General features: G+C 41.6%; 2 protein-coding genes across 2 annotated transcripts in view; one reads left to right on the top strand and one right to left on the bottom strand.

Annotated features, from left to right (window-relative positions):
* The window catches only part of GUSB (glucuronidase beta), a 9,978-nt gene extending 7,149 nt beyond the window's left edge, over window positions 1-2,829 (top strand). Inside the window, exons 9-11 of the mRNA XM_017743007.1 lie at window positions 694-870; window positions 1,365-1,500; window positions 2,625-2,829. Of these exons, the coding sequence (XP_017598496.1) occupies window positions 694-870; window positions 1,365-1,500; window positions 2,625-2,782 (471 nt within the window). The 3' untranslated portion in view covers window positions 2,783-2,829. The remainder of the gene's footprint in view (window positions 1-693; window positions 871-1,364; window positions 1,501-2,624) is intronic.
* A 6,078-nt stretch (window positions 2,830-8,907) lies between these two features.
* On the bottom strand, window positions 8,908-13,890 carry VKORC1L1 (vitamin K epoxide reductase complex subunit 1 like 1). The gene is made up of 3 exons (XM_008640348.2): window positions 13,854-13,890; window positions 9,916-10,041; window positions 8,908-9,249 (listed from the first exon to the last, which is right to left on the bottom strand). The coding sequence occupies exons 1-3, from the start codon at window positions 13,888-13,890 to the stop codon at window positions 9,023-9,025; spliced, it is 390 nt and encodes a 129-aa protein (XP_008638570.2). The 3' UTR covers window positions 8,908-9,022.
* Between the last annotated feature and the right edge of the window lie 5,819 nt (window positions 13,891-19,709).

The following is a 19,709-nucleotide window of genomic DNA, read 5'->3' on the forward strand; positions in this document are numbered from 1 at the left end:
CCAGGAGGAATCTGCTTTTGGATACCCCATTCCCACTCTGCCCAACTCGAGCAGCACAGGCAAACCAACCCAAAGAACAGATGTCTCATACACTGATGTGATATTAGAACTTTTTTTTTTTCTTTTTATTACAAAACATGTTAAGAGAACATTGAACAAGTTACATACAACATCACTTTATCTTGAGGGGGCTTTGTGCCCTTTTATCACACTGTCCATGTGGTAGAAATGGCAAATAACTTGCAGAATGCTTTAGTCTTAGTATTGCACCATTGATGCACAAAATTTAGTTGCTAGTCAAAATATTTGACCACTCACTTGATAATCACATTCCAATACTCAAAAAAAAAAAAAAAAAAGTACATCTAAATGTACCAGCAAGCCAGAGACATCTTGGAAACAAAAAAACTTCTAACAAACCTGAGAATGAAATGTGTTGATCTTGTCTAACTCTTTGCTGTGACTTCCTAATCTGTAAGGAAAATGCCAACTTAATGTTGTTAGCTTATTAAATTTATCCTGCTTTTTTTTTTCTGGGGAAGATATGATGTTTGGAGGGTCTGAGTGATGGGGGAAACACTTCATTCTACGTGTAATAAACCTGGATTCCATTAAATGAACCCAAAGGAGGATTTAAGTTTGCAAGAGAAGGTTGAAGTCTATGCCAAAACACTCTCACCTTGTGTCCTGCAGGCTCCCTACGTGGATGTGATTTGTGTGAACAGCTACTTCTCCTGGTATCACGACCCAGGCCACCTGGAAGTGATTCCACTCCAACTCACAGCCCAGTTTGAGAACTGGTATAAAACCTACCAAAAACCCATTATCCAGAGTGAATATGGAGCAGACTCAGTGCCTGGACTTCATAGCGTGAGTGTTGTGGTGTTCCCCAGATGGAAAAAGCTCTTAGAGGGCAACAAAATTTAACTGAGAGAGGGTGGCACCACTGGGCCTGGCTTTGTTGTGAGATGCTTCAGCTGGGAGTGTCCAAAAGGCTCCAGGATTGTGACCCTGCTCCACCAAAATCAGTGAGCTTTGCCTAAAGAGGACTCCAAAATCTGTCCTTTGGCAGTGGTAGGAGATGCTTCAATGAAAGCAAACCCTGGAGAATGGATGTTTGTGGTGCTGTCCCGTGCAGGAGGGGGAGGCACTCCTGTCCCTTTGTGGCAAAGGCCACCACAGGAATTCCCCCTGGGAATACCTGGAATTTTGTGTTTGCTAATTGTCACAACAGCCACTGTTAATGCAGCAGCAATCAGAAGACCAAGCAACCAGAGAGTTTCTCTTCAGGAATAGTTTCTCAGTAAGTGGGAATGCCTTTGCTGGGATTAACTGTCCCCTCATCCTGTTGTCCCTGGCTGTAGGATCCCCCCCTGATGTTCACTGAGGAGTACCAGAAGGCCATGCTCAGGGAGTACCACGCAGTGTTTGACAAGAAGAGGAAGGAGTACGTGATTGGGGAGCTCATCTGGAATTTTGCTGATTTCATGACCAGTCAAGGTAAGCTTTTATTTATATTCTACACAACTCTCCATCCTCCCTGGGAGTTTAGTGGTTTATGCCACACCAAATATTGTGCTGGAGGGTAGGATAAAAGGCCCTCTGTTTACCAGGACAGAGCACAGCTGGTTTTGTCACAAAATCCAGCATGACCAGAGCCAAGAGAGAAGGTCCTGTCTGTACTGAGTTCATCCTTTTCTCCTGCCTGTCCCACCTCAGAGATGCTCCCAGGAACATGAGACAATGCACAAGGGAAGCTTGTGAGAGACCCAGATTGCCACCCTCAATTCAGAGCTTCAGTCAGTGGTTAGGGACATCTCACTTGCTTCTTGTGTCACCTACAACTGCCCTGGGAACAGAGCACCTTAAATAACCTAAATTAACTTGGTAGAGGAGCAGATGCCACACTGGCACACAGCTGTCTTACCATGACACTCCACCCATTATTAATAGCTAAGTGCAGTCACAAAGGAAGGGAAATTCCTTAATTTACAGTGCAGTCACACAGAAATTCAACAATCCCAACTCAGATCTGGGAAGGAACCTGTTCTGTTTGTGCCACCTGCAGTGAGTTGGGGTGGTGAGCAGTGTTAGGAAGCAACACCACTAAAATACTCTGCAGAGCACCAGGACAGGTATTAGAAAGCTCAGTGATGGCAGTGGTCAGAAAAGCAGCATCAGCTTCAAACAGGACTGAGAAAATGTAGACAAGGTTACACACAGATGCAGTTCCAGTCTCTCTACTTGTTTCAATCCTTTTTTCTACTCTCCTATGAAAATTAAAACAGGCAGGAAAAGGATCTAGACACGACAAAGGACAGTAAATAGTCATCACCATTTCCTCCATCCAATCTGAAGGTGGAGCCAATCTATTGTAGATACAGTACTGATCAATGGGCACACCCCAGTTAAGTGTCACAGCTCACCAGCTGTAAATACAAGGAATTGCAGCTGGATTGCTCTGTCACATCCATGAATCCTGCCAAGGCTCCCTGTTGTACCTGACTGTGTGGAAAGAAAGTGCATAGGTCTCTCCCACCTGGCCTGATTTAGTGCCTACATTGTAACAGCTCAGAGCAGGGCCTGAAAGAGCTCATTTTATGTATTTTATAACCTCTCTGCAGGGACCACACGAGTTTTGGGGAACAAGAAAGGAATCTTCACCCGCCAACGCCAGCCCAAAGCAGCTGCATTTGTTCTTAGAGACAGATACTGGAAGATTGCAAATGAATCAAGCTGTCTTCCTCCTGTAATAACATCACATTCCCTCTTTCTAAAATGAAAACAAGGATTATGTTGAACTTGTTATTAAATTTCTGTTTAAATAAGTTTTATGCCTGACTCAAGTCTTGCAAGTCCAATGCGATTTCTAGTCCACCTGAAGAAGTTACTGTGATGCAAAGCAGATCAGAAACTTTTGTTCCCTCTGCTCAGCCATGTCTGTAGGCTTCCTGTTTCCAGGTAGGAAAACAAATACTCACTTTCAAGGAGCTGAAGTTAAGAGATCCTGACTGAGGTATCTGTTTATGGCAAAAAAATTACAAATATTACATGATACAAATCAATACTGAACTTAAAAATCTAAGTAACTCTAAATGAACATCACATCCCACTAATGCAGATGAGGTTTTCCAGTTAAACTCCCCTAACAGTTAACACTACTGAGATCCCAGCAAACTGTGCACAGGATTGCAGAGGAGCACAGTTTGTGCAGCTGCTCTGGCCTGACAGGATGGGTGTGTGAGAAATCCTGAGCATTCCCAGCAGGCAGGAAGGGCATGAACCACCCAACATACTCCAACACACAGTTTGGAATTCCTATTCCAGCAGCAAGGTGGGATATGTTAGAGAGGGAGGGACTACATCAACTCAGCTTTAAATCTATTTATTTTACAGTACCAAAACTGCCACTATTAGACATGAACTGTGCCTAACAGTGCCACTGTCAGAGCCCTTCCAGCGTGGAAGGGCTTCCTTCATATTAAATGTCACCACAGGAAGAGCAGCCCAGAGGGAAATTCTGCTCTGAACCTTTCAGAGAGTGGCCTGAAGCCCTCTGGGGTAGGGCCAGGTGTAGATTCAGGTGCTGCTTCAGTGATCTCCCTTTAGGGCTGCACACCAGCCTCAGGCCAGGCTAAAAAACAGGCTTTAGACTGTCAGGGATCACACCACCACATAGAAAAACTCAGAATATTTAGTCTGCAAACTTGCCAGTGATGTCCCAAAAGCAGCCATCTCGAGGAGCAGAGCAACAAAATCAGAGGCTGCCCAATGCATTTGGCAAGTTAAAATCATGGAGTTTGATTACTGGAATTCACAAATTCTGGGTGAAACTGTTGCCATGACTCCCTGTTCTGCAGCTGGCTCTGGTGTGAGTGTCTCAGGGAAGTGACCAAAATCTGACCATATAAAGAAAATATTTGCTTTTCTGTTGTGTGGTGGCCAAATTCTGTTCCCTTTAGAGGTGGTAGACCAAGGAACCAACACCACCTTCCACCCTGCCCCAGCAGAATAAGGACACAGATGTTCACTGCAGACTCCACAACAATTTTTCTTGTCTTTTGAAGGGAAAAGAAAGAACACACTACAGAATTCCTCACACTGTGCTAGGCCTAGATTTTCTCTAGAACTAAACCCCCAGAATATAAAACTCTATGCACAGTTAAAAGACACTTGTTCAAACACACCATGGTGTAAACAATTACCATATTTAAGCCCACTAGCAGTGTTTGAAAGTCATTTCAACTTCTCCATCTCTAGACATCATCCTTTAAAAACTCATTTTCTTCCCCAATTTCAACAGACCTGACCAAAACGCAGATGAGGATTTGACATCGTTCACTCCTTACAAACCAGGGCTCAGCTCAGCCCCCCAAAATCTGAGCACACATTGGAGGGTTAATTCCTGCTTGTTCTCAACAGCTCAGTGCAATCACAAACCCAACCCTGCACAGCAGCTCCCTCCCCAAATCCAGGGACACATCCAGCAGTTCCCAGGTATTTTGTGGTCTGTGGGACTGGCTTTGAGTGGCCCCACAGACCCAATAAAGCAGAAAGTGATAAAAATCACAATGCTGGGGGATCTTTTTTGCTTAAAGAACTGTAAACAGTGAAAGCCTCAAGTCAATGCTGCTCAGCCTTTACACACAACGCTCAGCCAGACACAAAGCTGCAGGAATTCTACTGGGAAAACTGGGACCTGGGGGGGATCAAGTGCTTTAACTGTTCTACTGCTAAGCACACACAATGTCTTGGGGAAAAAAACCACACGACTTAGTACGATTTCTAGAAACAGAATTACAGTACTGACATTAAAAACAGTTTCTAAGGCTCAGACTGAGTCCAAAAAGGCCTCTGGTTGGGTTCATTCAAGCTCTTATGTTTGGACTGCATGAATGCAGCATAAGAATGATTGCAGCAAGACATCCACAGGTAATTCCTACATTTATTTTTGTTGTTTTGTTTTGTTTTTTATACCAAAAAAGTTATGTGCAACAAATAGAATTCGTACATATTTACATGTTTTTTTTACCTGTTAGCAAAATTGTATCCTAAACCTCCAATAGAGAATCTCTCAGCCTGTATTGAGAAAAGGAGCATCTGCCCAATGACTGCATTTTAAATGGGTGTTTGGAGTTTAAAGCACTGGGAATAAATAGTTGATGGAACATACTATACAGAACAAACACCTAATATTTAGGCCATGCTTAATACAGTTGTATGGTAACAGAATACTTCATCTTTTCTAGACCAGTTTAAACAACATTGGCAGAACCAAAGCCAGCCAATCTCTGACTTTAGCCCACATAAATTAGGAGCAGAGTGCTGCCTGAAGCACCTCACCAACCTCCTGGAACAACTGAGAGACTCTGTACAGCAGCAGATAAATGCAAACTACAGCATTCAGAAACCTCCTCACCAGAGATTTGTTATCACTTCAGATCTCGAAGGTGGTCAGGAATGTTTTACAGGAAGAAATTTCCAAGAATATTCATTTCCTCCATGAGACTCAAATGCTTTGTTGGCCTTAAAGAGTAGCAAGTACCTTACAGTAAGAGGATTTCAGGAATGTTTAATTCCTAAGCAGGTTTTGGGATGAGGGTTTTTTTGCCTTTCCAGTCCGCCCCTCGCCATGGAACTTCCAACTCAGAATATTCTGTGATCCCAAGGGAATTCTGGGATTCTGAGAGAGCCAAAGAGGGGCAGGAAGAGCCCAAATTCAGAACCACTGTTTGGATACTGTGAATTTTATCCCCTCCATTCTAGTGAGTGTTGAAACCCCAAGGAGGATCTCTGTAACACCCCCCTGTCCACTGCCAGCCCAAGTACCATTTACCTGCCTTTACCCAAACTCCTGCATCCTTGAGAATTTTTAGGATTTGCCTTTGGATTTGTAAGGGTGAAACCAGGATCAAGCACACATTTGCCACCACGTTTTGGCTGGGATAGGCAGGGGGGCACAGCTGCACTCCTGATTTACATCACAACCCATTTTACTGGAAGAAAGATGCTGTTTCTATCATTGGGAGCAACAAGGAAAGAGTCCAAAGAACTGGAAGCAGAAAGGTCCAAATTTCTCCTGCTAAGATTATTCTGCCCTTTATTCAGGCCAACTGCATTTCTGAAGCACAAGAGAGAAATAGAAGAAATCAGGGCCATTTCTAGCAAATCACTTCCAGTAAAAAGTAACTGCAAGGAAAGCACACGAGACAAGAGAGTTTGCAATTAAGGATCAGATTTGCAAGTTCGTGCACAAGTGTAGCTGCAAATTCTCCCAGAGCCCGAGCTCCAGCTCCATTTGATCCCTACGTGCACACAAACAAGGACTGCAGACACCACTGCTGAAAATCTGGCCCTAAACATTTTTACTAAAACTGAATGAACAGACTATGCCCACACAAACAAGCACAAGACACAGTGAAGTTAAGTCAACACCAATACTTTCAGCTGATGGGGCTTTTTTTCCTCTTTTTTTCCCAAAAATTGGACCAAGTACTCACGGATTAGACTTGTCTCCATGGCTGCTTGCTCTGAGATAGGAGCAACTTTCAGGCAGCACATGTTCACCTCTTCCTCAGATGAAAAAAAAGATGCCTTTAGTGTAGATCACAGGAATGCATCAAAATAAAATCTATACAACACATTAAACACTGATACTGCCTCAAGGCTTGGGAGAGAACAAAGCCAAGCCTTGAGGGACCAATTCAACGTCATTCATTCCCCTTGATATCAAAGCAGAAGGCATTTGAGAGACAGAACTAAACAGCAAGACAAGCTTTAACTATACTCTTGTCAATACAAAACTCATTTAATGAATTGTTGGCTAAAACTGTCAGACGAGGGACAAATCATTTAGTGTTACATGCAACAGATGTTACTCATACCACAGAACTCTATACAGAAAAGCAGTTTCCACCTACATCCTTGGTACAAACCAGAGAATTGCTTCAGTAGTAATTGAAATATTGTTTTTGTGAATTCAATCTCAAAACTTGCTTTGCTCTACGGAAACACTGCTCGTTTCACAGTCGAGTTTCTCCTTAGTGTTTAAAATCCACTTACAATGGAAGTGTCTCTCTGACATTCATGTTTGAGAAAGAAAATGCTAAAAGTAGTTAAATTAGTTCTTTAAATAAATGGGTATGCAGTTGGAATTCTTCATATTTCGAACTGACAAGGGCAAGAAGCAGCACAGCACCAATTACAGAAAGTAGCTGAACCCACACATCTCAGTGTCACACAGTCTGAAACACAAGTATTTCATTTTCCAAATCACATCGACCTTTTAAATTAAACTGAAAACAATACTGCTACCAGTCCTCAGTCTAAAAACTAAAACCAGATCTCTTAATACTCTTCTATCCCCAGCAAGTTTGCTGGGAATTTTGTTTGTTCATTTTTAAAGCAAGGACACTTCTGCCTGCCAAGTTCAACACAAAGTATTTGGTTTAAGATTTGAAGACAGAAGGCACTTTTAACATTCAGCCTTAGAATACTGAGTGCAGAAACAACGTGTACAATTTTGTTCCTTTTGTTTAAATCCGAAATTTATTCCCCCCCCCCCCCATTAGTTCTTAGAAAGAGCAATGATAGCACTATATCACATTTCATTTTCAGGAGCACATTGACTTACTTATCCCATTAAACAGGTTGCCCTTCCAAGAGATCTTATGTGTGTGTGTCAGGCCTAAAGTTCATTTCCCAATATAGCACAAACCAAAGATCCTGACCAAGATCAATTAAGGAACTGCTTTTTCAGTGCACTGCTTGGTTATCCTGCTCACTCAGTGGTTTCCACTGCAAATTGCAATTACTGCAGCATTCATAGAACATCAAACATTAGTAACACTGGCTGGCTGACCACAGCTTAAAATGAAACAGCTCTGCATGGAAATGGAGTCCTTTCAAAGAACACTTAATACACCAATCCCCAACCTGCAAATCAGCTTTTCATTGACCACATGAAGCTATTTTCGTTCTGTACAGAAATTAATGAGGTTGTCGTTTAATCAACATACTTCAGGTTTCAGCTTTAATTCCATTTTTGTTACTGTAGACAAAAAAAAAAAAAAAAAAAAAAAAAAAAAAAAAAAAAAGGAAAAAAAAACCAAGAAAAAATGGAACCAACCCCAAGCATCATTCTTGTGAAAGCACAACAGTGAGAGCAGCAACTCCATGTTCTTTAGAGGTCACTTCTTCCCTCGTGTCAGTCGACTCCGAGCTGAACCCTCTGACAGCTCCTAACCAAACCCATGGGACAGTGAGTTCTCCAGGGATGAAACCAAGAGTTCTAATTTTATTTACAGCATAAGTCCTAGTCAAATCTAAGTCCATCAGCTAAAAAAAAAGAAAAAAGAAAAAAAAGAAAAAAAGAAAAAAAAAAAAAATACACATACTGTAAACATGGCAACATTAAATATGGTGATGCTAGTCTAGAGTATTTCATTTCATGATCACATCTTGTTATACCTGAATTTATATACAGGATATTTTATAGCAAGTGTTACCCACTTCACAAGTGGAAGGGGAAGAGAGAGAGAGAGAGTCTAGGTTTTGCTGTGGCTAAAACTCCTTCAAAGTAAAGTTAAAGCTTGTCTTTGATTGTTATAGAGCTTTCTTTCATAACCACATTTAAACTGAAGATTAGCACAGAGAAATTATTTGGGGGCCCCTTGAAATTTATAATTCAAAATTTCCGTTATGATTCTCGGGGGGGGGTGGGGGGGAGGTGGAAGGGTCTGATATGGAGAATAAAAAAAATAAAAACTCCTTCAAAGTAAAGTTAAAGCTTGTCTTTGATTGTTATAGAGCTTTCTTTCATAACCACATTTAAACTGAAGATTAGCACAGAGAAATTATCTGGGGGCCCCTTGAAATTTATAATTCAAAATTTCCGTTATGATTCTCGGGGGGGGGTGGGGGGGAGGTGGAAGTGTCTGATATGGAGAATAAAAAAATTACTGCAAAATAAACTTAATGGAAGTTGGGTCTTCAGACTGTCAGTCAAAAGTTCCAACAGGGGTTATTCCTGTTTGGGTTGGAGTTGCCTCTTCCAGGCCTCGTTCAAATAAACTAGTCGTTTGTAGTTGATGATAAAGAGAATGAAGTTCAGCAAATATGTGAGCACGCAGACAATGCAAAATTCCTTCAGCACGAAGTACAGAATGTATGCCAAGTACAGTGACCCTACTACAGACACTATGGAGGATGTCATGAGGATTAGAGCTGCTACTGCACTTGCTGTCATACCTGCAACAAGAGAGAGAAAGTTACTCATGCCTCTCCACACAGAGCAAAACTGAATTCAAACTCAGCCACTCAGCAACAGTTACACAGAACTCTGTTTAAAACACCACAGTTGAGAAGTGGATATTTGGAGGGGAGCATCTAAGGCTCTGTCCGACAGCCCTGTGATAAGGAGTGTGTGTAGTATGAACCATCCTCATATTCCTGAGTTATAGGAAAATTATTGGTCAAGTTATTTCTGTCGAGATTAACAACTTTATAGCAAACCAGAGAGTTACCAATAAATAGATATACATTACATTTCATGCACTTTTTTGCCTGCTCTCTCCATTACTCCTGCAAAACCTGCTCATTCCATTTTTATTCCCTCTCTTTTCCACCATGCAATCCAATGCCAAATATACTGGAGTGAAAATACCAGCACAGAAACTGTCTTCACACTTGTAATATTAATAGCATATCAGGAGAAAATGCAATTATTCTTGATATCAGTTGGGTTTTTAAGCCCTTTGGACTCATGTATCATTAGAGTGGTGCTAAAAAAACCCAAGATATAAAATTGGAAGCATTTATCTGCTTTCTTGCAGATTGTGCAATGCATATTGCTCTCCTCCTTCATCACCACAGCCCTGCTTTATACTTTAGGCTCTGAAGTGAAAGAATACTTACCAAGTAGCATTTGTAGTATATAAAACACGAGGCCAAAAACACTGTTTGACTGATTTATTGCACTGTCCTTTCCAAAGATGGAACCCAAGAGACCGAATCCTCGACCCCATCTGTAAAACAGGGAAACTCATTAACTCTTATTTGGGCACCTATTGTTTTACACAAGATTTTCAGTTCAGAGCTGCTGGGAAAAGCAAAGGACACGCATCCTGCCATGAGCTGTGTGGAATTCTGGAAAACCAAGCAGCTTGCAACAGGGGGAGCACTGGGCACAGCTTTATCCCACACCTTGCTGAATAAAGCTGTTTGACGCACCAAGAACTACCGAGTTCACACAGCTGCAATTTCACTGAACAGCACCTCTGCTTCCCAGGGCTGTAGTTTGGAGCTGTTTTGTCAAATAAACACCTCCTTCCCCCACTGACAGCTTTAGCAGCTCTCTGCATCACAGTAAATTGGACACAAGGTCACTACAAAGCCAAGGGAAGATGGTACAAGTGGTAAGGATTTGTTCCAGCTCTGCCAGAGCTCACCTCGCTGGATCAGAGCAGGAGAATCAGGACATAAATTTGTATCTCAGCTGCTCCTCAGTCTAACAGCTCAGGAGGAACCCAAATCTGTCAAGCACACAAGCTGAGGATGGCACCATCACAAGATCCCCAGCCCTCGTTTGTTGGAGCTCTTGCACACTGTGACACTTTGAACCAACACCTGAATCCACCACAAAGTGACTTTCAACTTTCTAGTGATAAGGCAGAAAGCAGCACAAGCCCTACAAAACTGCTGCTGGAGGAAGGAGGATGAAAGATTAAATTAGCAAATGTATTTGTGCCAGAAACCATTAATTCGATGCCCCAAGGCAGATCATGCCATTATTTGTAAAAGCAAAGTGACGACCCTATTTATTAGTGTTACTTGAAAAGATGAAGTTATTTTACTACTCCAGTTAACAGGTAATTTAACTCACAAGAGCACATTGGAATATCTGCCAGCAGATTTTTGGAGCACCAAGCCAAGCACCACACAATTGCTTCACATTAACCAGGTTAACTGAGCAAGGTAAAAAGTGCCATTCCTCATTCTGCTGCAGCAGAAAACTCCAAGGAAAATGCAGTTTTCAGGAAGTTTCTTGTCCTAGAGGCAGTGGCCCTGCTGGACCAAGATACTGCTCAGGTTTGTCCCTGCACGTGGCAGGAAGGTTGCTGATGTAACTCACTACACCTGGGACCTGCCACCACCACATCACAAAGCAGTCTTCTCACAGAAAGAGGTACTGCAATAAGGACAATTTAATATCATCTCCAAAATACTTTCTAGTCTCACAGCCATCTGTGCTAAACGCATTTAAACTCATAATTTTAATTGCAGACTAAGTCTGAATTCACTATTAATACTCTTGTGCTCTTCTCCCCAAGAAACCCAGCAGGTCCCAATTCCTAGAAAGCAGATTTACTGTATAAACAGTCAAAAATTAAACATACTTTCAGCTAGTTTGGTCTCAAATCTTTTAAAAGTGGAACTTCTGTGACAAAATTAAGCTTCAAGGCAGCACAGACAGTGCTTTTCCAAGGGACAGAGTCTCAGCATCCCAGAGCTGCCAGACATGGAGTTGCAGGGAAGAGCAGTGCAGAACTGCCTGGCTCCCTGCTCTCATCCCAGGACAACTCTGAGGCTATGGGATTACAAAGAATTACAAAGAATCTCAGTTATGACAAATTTTCCTCCCACACCTTGAATGCTATCTGGATTTTAAGTGAGAACTGTTAATTTTTTAGCCTTCCTTTGATAAGATGGTCACAGCACATGCAACAATTGTCTTGTGCTGTCCAATTTGCAAAGGCCAAATTAAAGAGCCACACAGATATATTAAAGGAATTATCATTTTTACATTTAATAGTCTATATTTATTTTTCTGTATTACTACATTTACAGATGCTTCAGCTTGCCATCCACAGGTTCAGTTTCTTGTTCTGGTCTCCAAGTGAGAATTCTTTGCAGGGTGACATTAAAGTGATTTGAACACACTCAGGCTTTCCTGCACAACCCAAACTGTGCAAAGGTTCAGCATCATCCTAACTCCAAATAACTGCGGGATGCTGAATCCCTCCCCTGTGTGAGTGCTCTCACCTCTGATGCTCAGCACATCCTGTGGTGTCTGAGAGCAAACTCGAGCTTAAAATATCAGAAATTTCCTTTTACAGAAGCTGACCCTGCAGTTATTCTGCAAGAGAATAAAATGTTGCTGGTGGAAGGATAACGAGTTCCAGCCCTTCCTGAGAGTCAGAGTCCCGGAGTGATCTGTGCAGAGCTGCAAGGTCAGAGCACAGGGAAAGCTTTTTCCACATGCAAGAGTTCATTAAGTGTCTTGTTGGCCTTGTAGCAGCTTTGAGGACATCAAGTATTAAATTTCAGCCCATGCAGTCCAGGTCTAATCTCACATCTTATTCCACACACTTGGAGACAGCTAAGCAGCTTGGGGTTTAACATGGAGCACTTTTCCCCAGCCTTATAAGGTTTGGAGTGGGAGCAAGTGTTCTGCATCAAACTGAAAAGCAAAGTATTTAAACTTGATATATTTACTTTGTATACTCCCTTTCCCATCTCATTTCCCTACTGAAAAGTCTAAATCGTGTCCTAATTTTATTAAGGTTGTAAAACCCACAATGAACCAGGAACTTTTGCAAGTGGAGGAAGGATAAACAGTGAGTAGATAATGTTCCTTTTCACACCCAACTCAGGTGTGAATTGCCTGATTTATGAGAACTTTGAAAGTCTAAAATAATATGGCAAACAAATAGCAAGAATAAAGTCCTAACAGCACGATAAGCTTCAAAAAATAAACACAGAAGTCTTTCATGTAATCTGCCTTTTACAAAAAAACCTAATTTACAAGAAGTGTTATTAACTCGCATCAATTTTTTTTTGGATACAGAATGCTAAACAAAACGACCTGCAGTAATTACAGAGCTGCTTGCACAGCAAGATAAAAGCACAGCCCAATTTCACCAAGTTTTTCCTGGTACTGACTGGTGGCTCCCATCCCTGAGGATCAGGAGTTCCGCGCTGAGATCCAGGTCGAAGTCACTCGAGGTGACTCAGAGCACTCTGACAAACACATGAGCCAAACCCACTTTCACCACACCCAAGTTTCACTCCTATTAAAAAATAAAAAGCAATCTGAACTAACTACAAGGAACAGACCTTTAAGACATCTTTGTAACTTAATTTCCCTCCCTATCTGCATGTACAACTCTGAATGTTCTTTAAAAAGTTAAATAATGATTCAAGAAATAAAGTGTTTCATCTACTTTCCCAACATCTAAAATGGAGCACTACAGTGATTTTCAGTCCAATGTGCACTATCTTATTTTAAGTTATTATCCACCCTCTAAACAATGTCCCTTTTGGTTTGAGGTACTTCTCAAAGCTCAGCACTGTTGCATTTTTAGAAGTTTAAAGCGGTATTTGTGTGCAATTGCTACTTCTTAACAGGAAGAATAAAAGAACTGAGGTCACTGTAATCCACAAGTGACAGACCTCCAATAAAATCTTACACTTTTAAATAATTTAAAACTCTTTTGCACAATTATGAACATCCTCTGTGTTCCAGAGCAGCATATTAGGGGACACACTTGAAACATTTTAGCATAATTTAGCAGAGAAAATGCTAAAAGGGAACCCAAGAACCTCATTTAGTCCCCCAGCATCTCAAGTATTTTAGAAGACAAGCAAACAACCTTCCAGTTTAACAAGTTAAAAGCTATGAGTTATCAGCATTGGCTCAAAAAGCAGCAGAATTCCAAGCCTGCCAAACACACCAAGTCAAACAAACAAAACAAAAAGTGTCTATTTAGCCAGGAGCTGGATTAGGGTCCCATGCAGTCCCGGTAAGAAATGCTGGAGTGTTTTTGTAGCCAAGCCCCAGCTCTGACAGTTACCTGCAGATGTTTTAAACAGTTTTGCCATAGACATCATTCCCCGAGATGCTTTCCTTGGCCTCCCACTAAGGATCAGCTTAAACTTCTGAACTGGGGTTTCACCTGCACCAACACTTGGCAGCCACCCCTGAAGCCTTCCAGGATGGACCAGATGCTTTGTGAGCACTTTTGACCTCAACAACCACCCCTGGTGATGACCAGAACCACATCCCCTCAATTTCACCTGGTAACCCCCTTAGTTTTTATGCCCAGAACTGAACTAACCCCTGGAAATTCATTTGAACATGGAAAGAACTGTACTGGATGAGGGCAGGCCCAGCAGCAGATGCCTTGAACAAAGCACACAATTCCCAGGTCACATTCCAGTGTCCTTAAGGAATGTTAGAAAATTCAATCAAATCCTTCAGGGAACCAGATTATTCCAAGGCATGTCTGATCCAACATCTCTGCATTTGTGCAGCAGCAGCTTTGCCAACACAATTCTCTCTCTCAGGTGTTGGGTTTGGTGCAATGAAAAGGGCAAACAATTTTAAAAATTCTGTACTCAGAAAACTGCAAGAAAAGAACTCAAGTTAGGGGGTTTTTCTGGGTAGCAGGAGGTTACTAAAAGCCTCTCATTTCAGGATTATTTATCATCCCATGAGCATTATTTTGTTATCAACAGCAAGAACCCCTTACCACTTTGTAACCCCAAGGAAACAATAAATCTGATTTTCTAAAAAGAAAAAAAAGGCTTCACTTGACAAGTGATGGGCACATTTCCTTAAGCACCACTGGACTCCTGAGATAAGTTCTGGACCAGAGTGAAAGTTCTCAGAGGGGAGCAGAGCTCACACCCTGCTTTCAGTGAAAAGCTCATATAAAGGTCAAAGGATCTGGAGCATGTTAAGAAACTTTGGTTGCAACTTCTTTCCAGCTTCACTAGAGGATTTTGGATTAAACCTAATTGATGGTTTCAAGGCCATTCAAACAGTTTTAATAAATGAAATAAAAGCCTTCAATTAGAAGCCACAAGAAAGAAGATTAAAAATTGCCATTTGTAAATCTGCCAGGAGTGCTCCAAAATGTTGATACACTTAATTTCACGTTGAAATCTATCAGCAGTATTTAGCATAACCAAATGAGATTTTGTTCTATATATCCTCCAGCTCTACTTCAGAAACAGTCTGTGAAAAATCTGTGTCTAGATCAGCAAAATCTTAAGCAGACAGTGGATAATTATTTCATAGCAGCATTTACAGAGGTACTGGCTATTCAAGCTACAAGCCAACAGCACTGATTCCTTCTACATAATCTTTTCTATTAAGCTACCATAAAGGAAGCCCAAGTTTGAATTAAAGGCACTTTGTTAAATTTACTTTGCACCAGGCAAAAGAATTCTTAGCCCTATTGTGAATTCCAGACAAGCTGGAAATTATATATATATGAAAAGCAAAAATAAACATGTTTGTGTGAGCACTGTAAGGATGGAAAATAAGATTCCCATAGCAAGGGCACTGCTGTGTATTGTAAATGATGTGCCTCAGTCACTAAGGGTTGTAGCAGTATTAAATCATCCAATTTCTACTAGAAAGATGGGGAAAAAAACCCCACTTGAGTTATCAGCTTCTGCCGCTTTAAGAGCAACTTTAAAACTCAAAGCTGGTTTCTACCAGCATTCCTGAAACACCTTCCCTCTGCTGCACATGGAATAAGCTCTGAATCCTCCCTGCCCACACCCTAAGCCTCTGCTCCCTGCCTCCCCATGCTGTGCCAGTCCTGGCTCCTGTTTGCACAGTGCCAGCCCAGCTGGGGACAAGGGACAGAGAACCTTGGCTCCCAGGGCAGGGTTTCCCTTCAGCAGAGGAGTGACTGTGGGTCTCCCTCCCTTCCCCTGTGGCGCTGAATTTGTCTCCTCCAATTTCTCCCTGCCCAATTCCAAACCAGAGATCTTCCAAGCTTCCCTCAGACAGCAAACCCAGTGAATCCAGAATCACTGAAGAAGCCCTGTTACACCTCCTAACACCTTGTATCAGTCACTAACACTGGCAGCTGAAAACCTCAAACATACCTGAATATTTATCTGCAGGTACAGCAATAAAAAAAATCCTGGGATATCAGGAATTTATTATTATTAATATAAATGATGACTGCTACATAGTGTTCTTCACCTGGAATTAAGCAAACTTGACAGACAAGTTTACAGAACTGCTCCACAACAGAGCTCAGTGGGAACCTGGTTAAACATCAGGTTAGGGAGGTCTGGGAAGTTTTCTCCATGTGCCATTTCCTTGGACAATGGGGTTGTTCTTGTCAACTTGATAAAGATGCACCAGAACAGTTCTAGCAAGGTGTGCTCTGTGAAAAACCAGCACGGGGCAGTTTTATCCGCAGTTCTTAGAGCAATTCACACCCACTCTGCAGAGGAATGAGCTCTACACCAGCACAATCTCCACAGCTCTGACGGCAAAGCAAGCAAACAGAACACGAGAGGTGTAAATTCACTGTTTAAAGTGATTTCTGAATGTGAGCAGAACCACACAATAATGCTACACCTGTCACAGGCCACCCTTTCAGACCTGCCCACAACACACACCAAATGTAACAGGCATTTTCAGGAACTACCAGGTGAGTATTTTGGTGCATCCACTAGAAAACACAAGGTGGACAGGCAGCTTGGTCTTGAGGAAGGTGTCCCTGCCCATGGCACGGGAGCTGGAACAAGATGAACTTGAAGGTCCCTCCCAACCCAAACCATTCTGTCACATCAGACTTCTTCAGAACTTTTCAGAGTGCCTCAAACACAAGACACCAATCCAAGACCTTGCCCACGAGCATAAAGTTCACAACAGGGAATTCCTAAAATATCAATTCCATCCAGATTCTCAAAATGCTATTTTGACTCTAGAACTACTTCAACAATCAGCTAAAGATCAATACTGACTATTGCCAAACCTCTTCACTGACGCAGCTGCAAATATTGCTACAGATACACACGACACGTGCCCTTTGCTCGTCTGTGCTGCTGTCTTGAGGCTCTGTCACAGTGGGTACAGCATTAATTAATGCATGCCAGGCTACAAAACCTCCTTCAAAACCACTAATTTGCCCTGCAGGAACCTCCAATTCACCAAGACAGAAAGCAGAAATGTATTAGAAGACCCCAAAAGCTCTCAGAGCATGCAAAAGACCAAAGCCAAAGGCTCTGGGTCTCTGCATTACTACTTAAAGGTCACATTTTATTTCAAGCTGTAGCATGACCTGTATGACTTGAAATGTGTTTTATTACTTTAATTCCCTCTGTGAAACTACAGCAAGACCAAAAATATTTTTCAGGAACTGCTATTAGTCTGTTTCATTATAAATAAAGCCATTCTTGCCACTTAATTATTCTCAAATATAAGACAGCAATTAATTTCAAATAAATGCAGCCACTGCCAAAGGAAATGTTAGGTATTGCCCTAACACCTGCCCTTATTAGCCACTCCTTAACAGTTTTTATTTTTAAACTATTTCATGAACTTTCTCCTTGATAAAAACTTGAAATATGCTGACCATTCATGTTTTGGGTAAGGGATACTGGGAAGGTATCTCTCCAACATAATCTTCTGCATGAGTCAGGCTCTGATAGGAGATTTTCTGTGCTCCTCCCTCTGCATGCTGGCAGTCTTTACATTTCTGTTCTTCTTTTTGTGCCAATCCCAGATCTGGCTTAAAAGCAAGACTTGGAAATACCAACAGCTGGTGAAAAAAACTCCGCCCAAAATACCAGAAAGTCAGCTCAGGAAGGAATAAATGGATTTATTCTAATTATTCTATGCATTTAAAATTAATCCTACCAGCATTAAGTGCTTTTTAAAGTTCAGCCCACTCTTGGAGTCAAAACTCAAGATGTGAAGATTGTAACATTCCAATTCCATCAGCAAATCCAGCTTAAATAAAAAGTCACACAATCCAATGAACCATCTAAAAGCCAAGGTAGAAACAGAAGTTTCTCACCCAGTTAACTCTGCAGAGTTAACTGTAATAATTAGCTAATCAATTAATTTCTGATTGTCAGTGTGACAGCTTAATGAGCAAAGAAAAGTGAAAGTTAAATCTGAAAAAGCTGGAACACAAGATTGAAACTCTACTACCCCAGTGGAATCTAAAGTGTGGTTACAAGTTCCTTTCAGAAATCAAGTTCCTGAGAAACTTTGGAGATGTGGGAACAAAGAACATTCACTTGGAGAAAGTGAGAGAGAATGATGGATGGGGAGCTGTGGCAACATGGAAAATAAGATTAATTTATTTCCAAGTTTAATGCCTTGCCCTCCGGCCTTACTTTTAAAGCAAAACTCCCCCTCTGTGTCCTGCACAGCCTGGAAAGCAAATTCTTCTCCAAATATGGCTTCACTGAACAGAACTTGCACGTTCCTTTTCCACAAACTCCTTTTACCACCTGCTCCAATGATCACGAGCTCTCCTGGCATTTGCAATGCTTCACTCCAGGCATGATTCTCCTAGCAACTGCTGGGAGATTTTAGTGCATTTTATCCCTAACTCTTCACATTATCATATAGAATTTCTACAGTAAAGGATTTCCAGGTCTTACTCAACGTGTCAGCTGCAGCATTGCTAATGAATGCTGCAATTACTGAGCATGATTCCATAATTAGAAATAATTCCAATTATATCTTTAGGTGATTTCCTTCTCCCCAGCCTTCAGTAAACACAGGTCGAAACTGTGACATCAAGTTCCCTGTCACAACAGCAGCATCTGTGCAACATCAAAAAGCTGTTGGAGGACCAATTCTATACAAAACCAGGCTACTCAATACTTAAATCTCTGTTGTTCTCTTTTTACCCCTGTATGTGTAATCAAAGTTAAATTACTCATAAGACTCACGTGGTTTAATCTCAATAGTCCAAGCACAATTTAATTTATACCATTTTAATTTATCTGGTGAGTTTATTGAAGTCTCCTCCCTAGTTAGATCCAAACTTTGCATTTCAGGACACTCCCCAACCAGAGATATGAACAAGCACCTTCACAAACTAAAGATGACCTGAGACAGACAGAAAAGCAGAGTTAAAGCCTTCACTCAATCACAATATCAGGTGGCCAGAGATACAGATCTCTGTCACATAATCCCACTTCTATCAGCACAGAAGAGGTTTTAAGAATAAGAGTTCCCTGGATGTTTTGCCTCAACAATTTCACAGCCAGAGTATGGGAACATTCTCTCAAACTGCCTTGTTATGATGATACAGCAAGTACCTCTATAAAAACTGTTACAGCTTTTGCACAGGTTGCAGTGAGAGGGGGAAAAAGTAAATCTCAAGTACTCATTCAGCTGAAGACACTAACACGATAATAACAAAATTCTCCTTAAAAAAAAAAAAAGTATTCAATACATAGACTTGCTCAATAACCAAATTTATACACTGACTCTCCTAACAGAAATAAGAGCCCTTGGCCTTTAGAAAACAACTGCTAAACTGGCTGGATGTCTGCAAAGTAAGTCAGGATTTGGACTGGGCTTTTGCTGCAGAGGCATCCAAGCCTCCCTTGAATGAAGCACTTCCTCTGTATCACAAAAGCATCTCCTGTGCTGCCAGGAGACATCCCAGTGAAAACGCAATACAAATACTGCAATTAAAACTAACAAAGCACACCACCTGCAACTGGACTTGTTTATGTTATCCATAACCACTACTCACAGCGACAGCACTTCACTCTAAGGAGCCTTTACCACTAAAACGCCTGTCACTCCACCTAATTACCATTGATTACAACACAGCAATTGCGGGTGCCTCACCCTCCAGCCCGCAGTGATCCCGAAAAACCCCGCTCCCACAGCGGCCCTGCAGCGATGGGGCTGCCCCAAACCGGGA

The sequence above is a fragment of the Corvus brachyrhynchos genome, unplaced genomic scaffold (genome assembly GCF_000691975.1).
Source record: "Corvus brachyrhynchos isolate BGI_N302 unplaced genomic scaffold, ASM69197v1 scaffold99, whole genome shotgun sequence".
Taxonomy (NCBI): Eukaryota; Metazoa; Chordata; class Aves; order Passeriformes; family Corvidae; genus Corvus; species Corvus brachyrhynchos.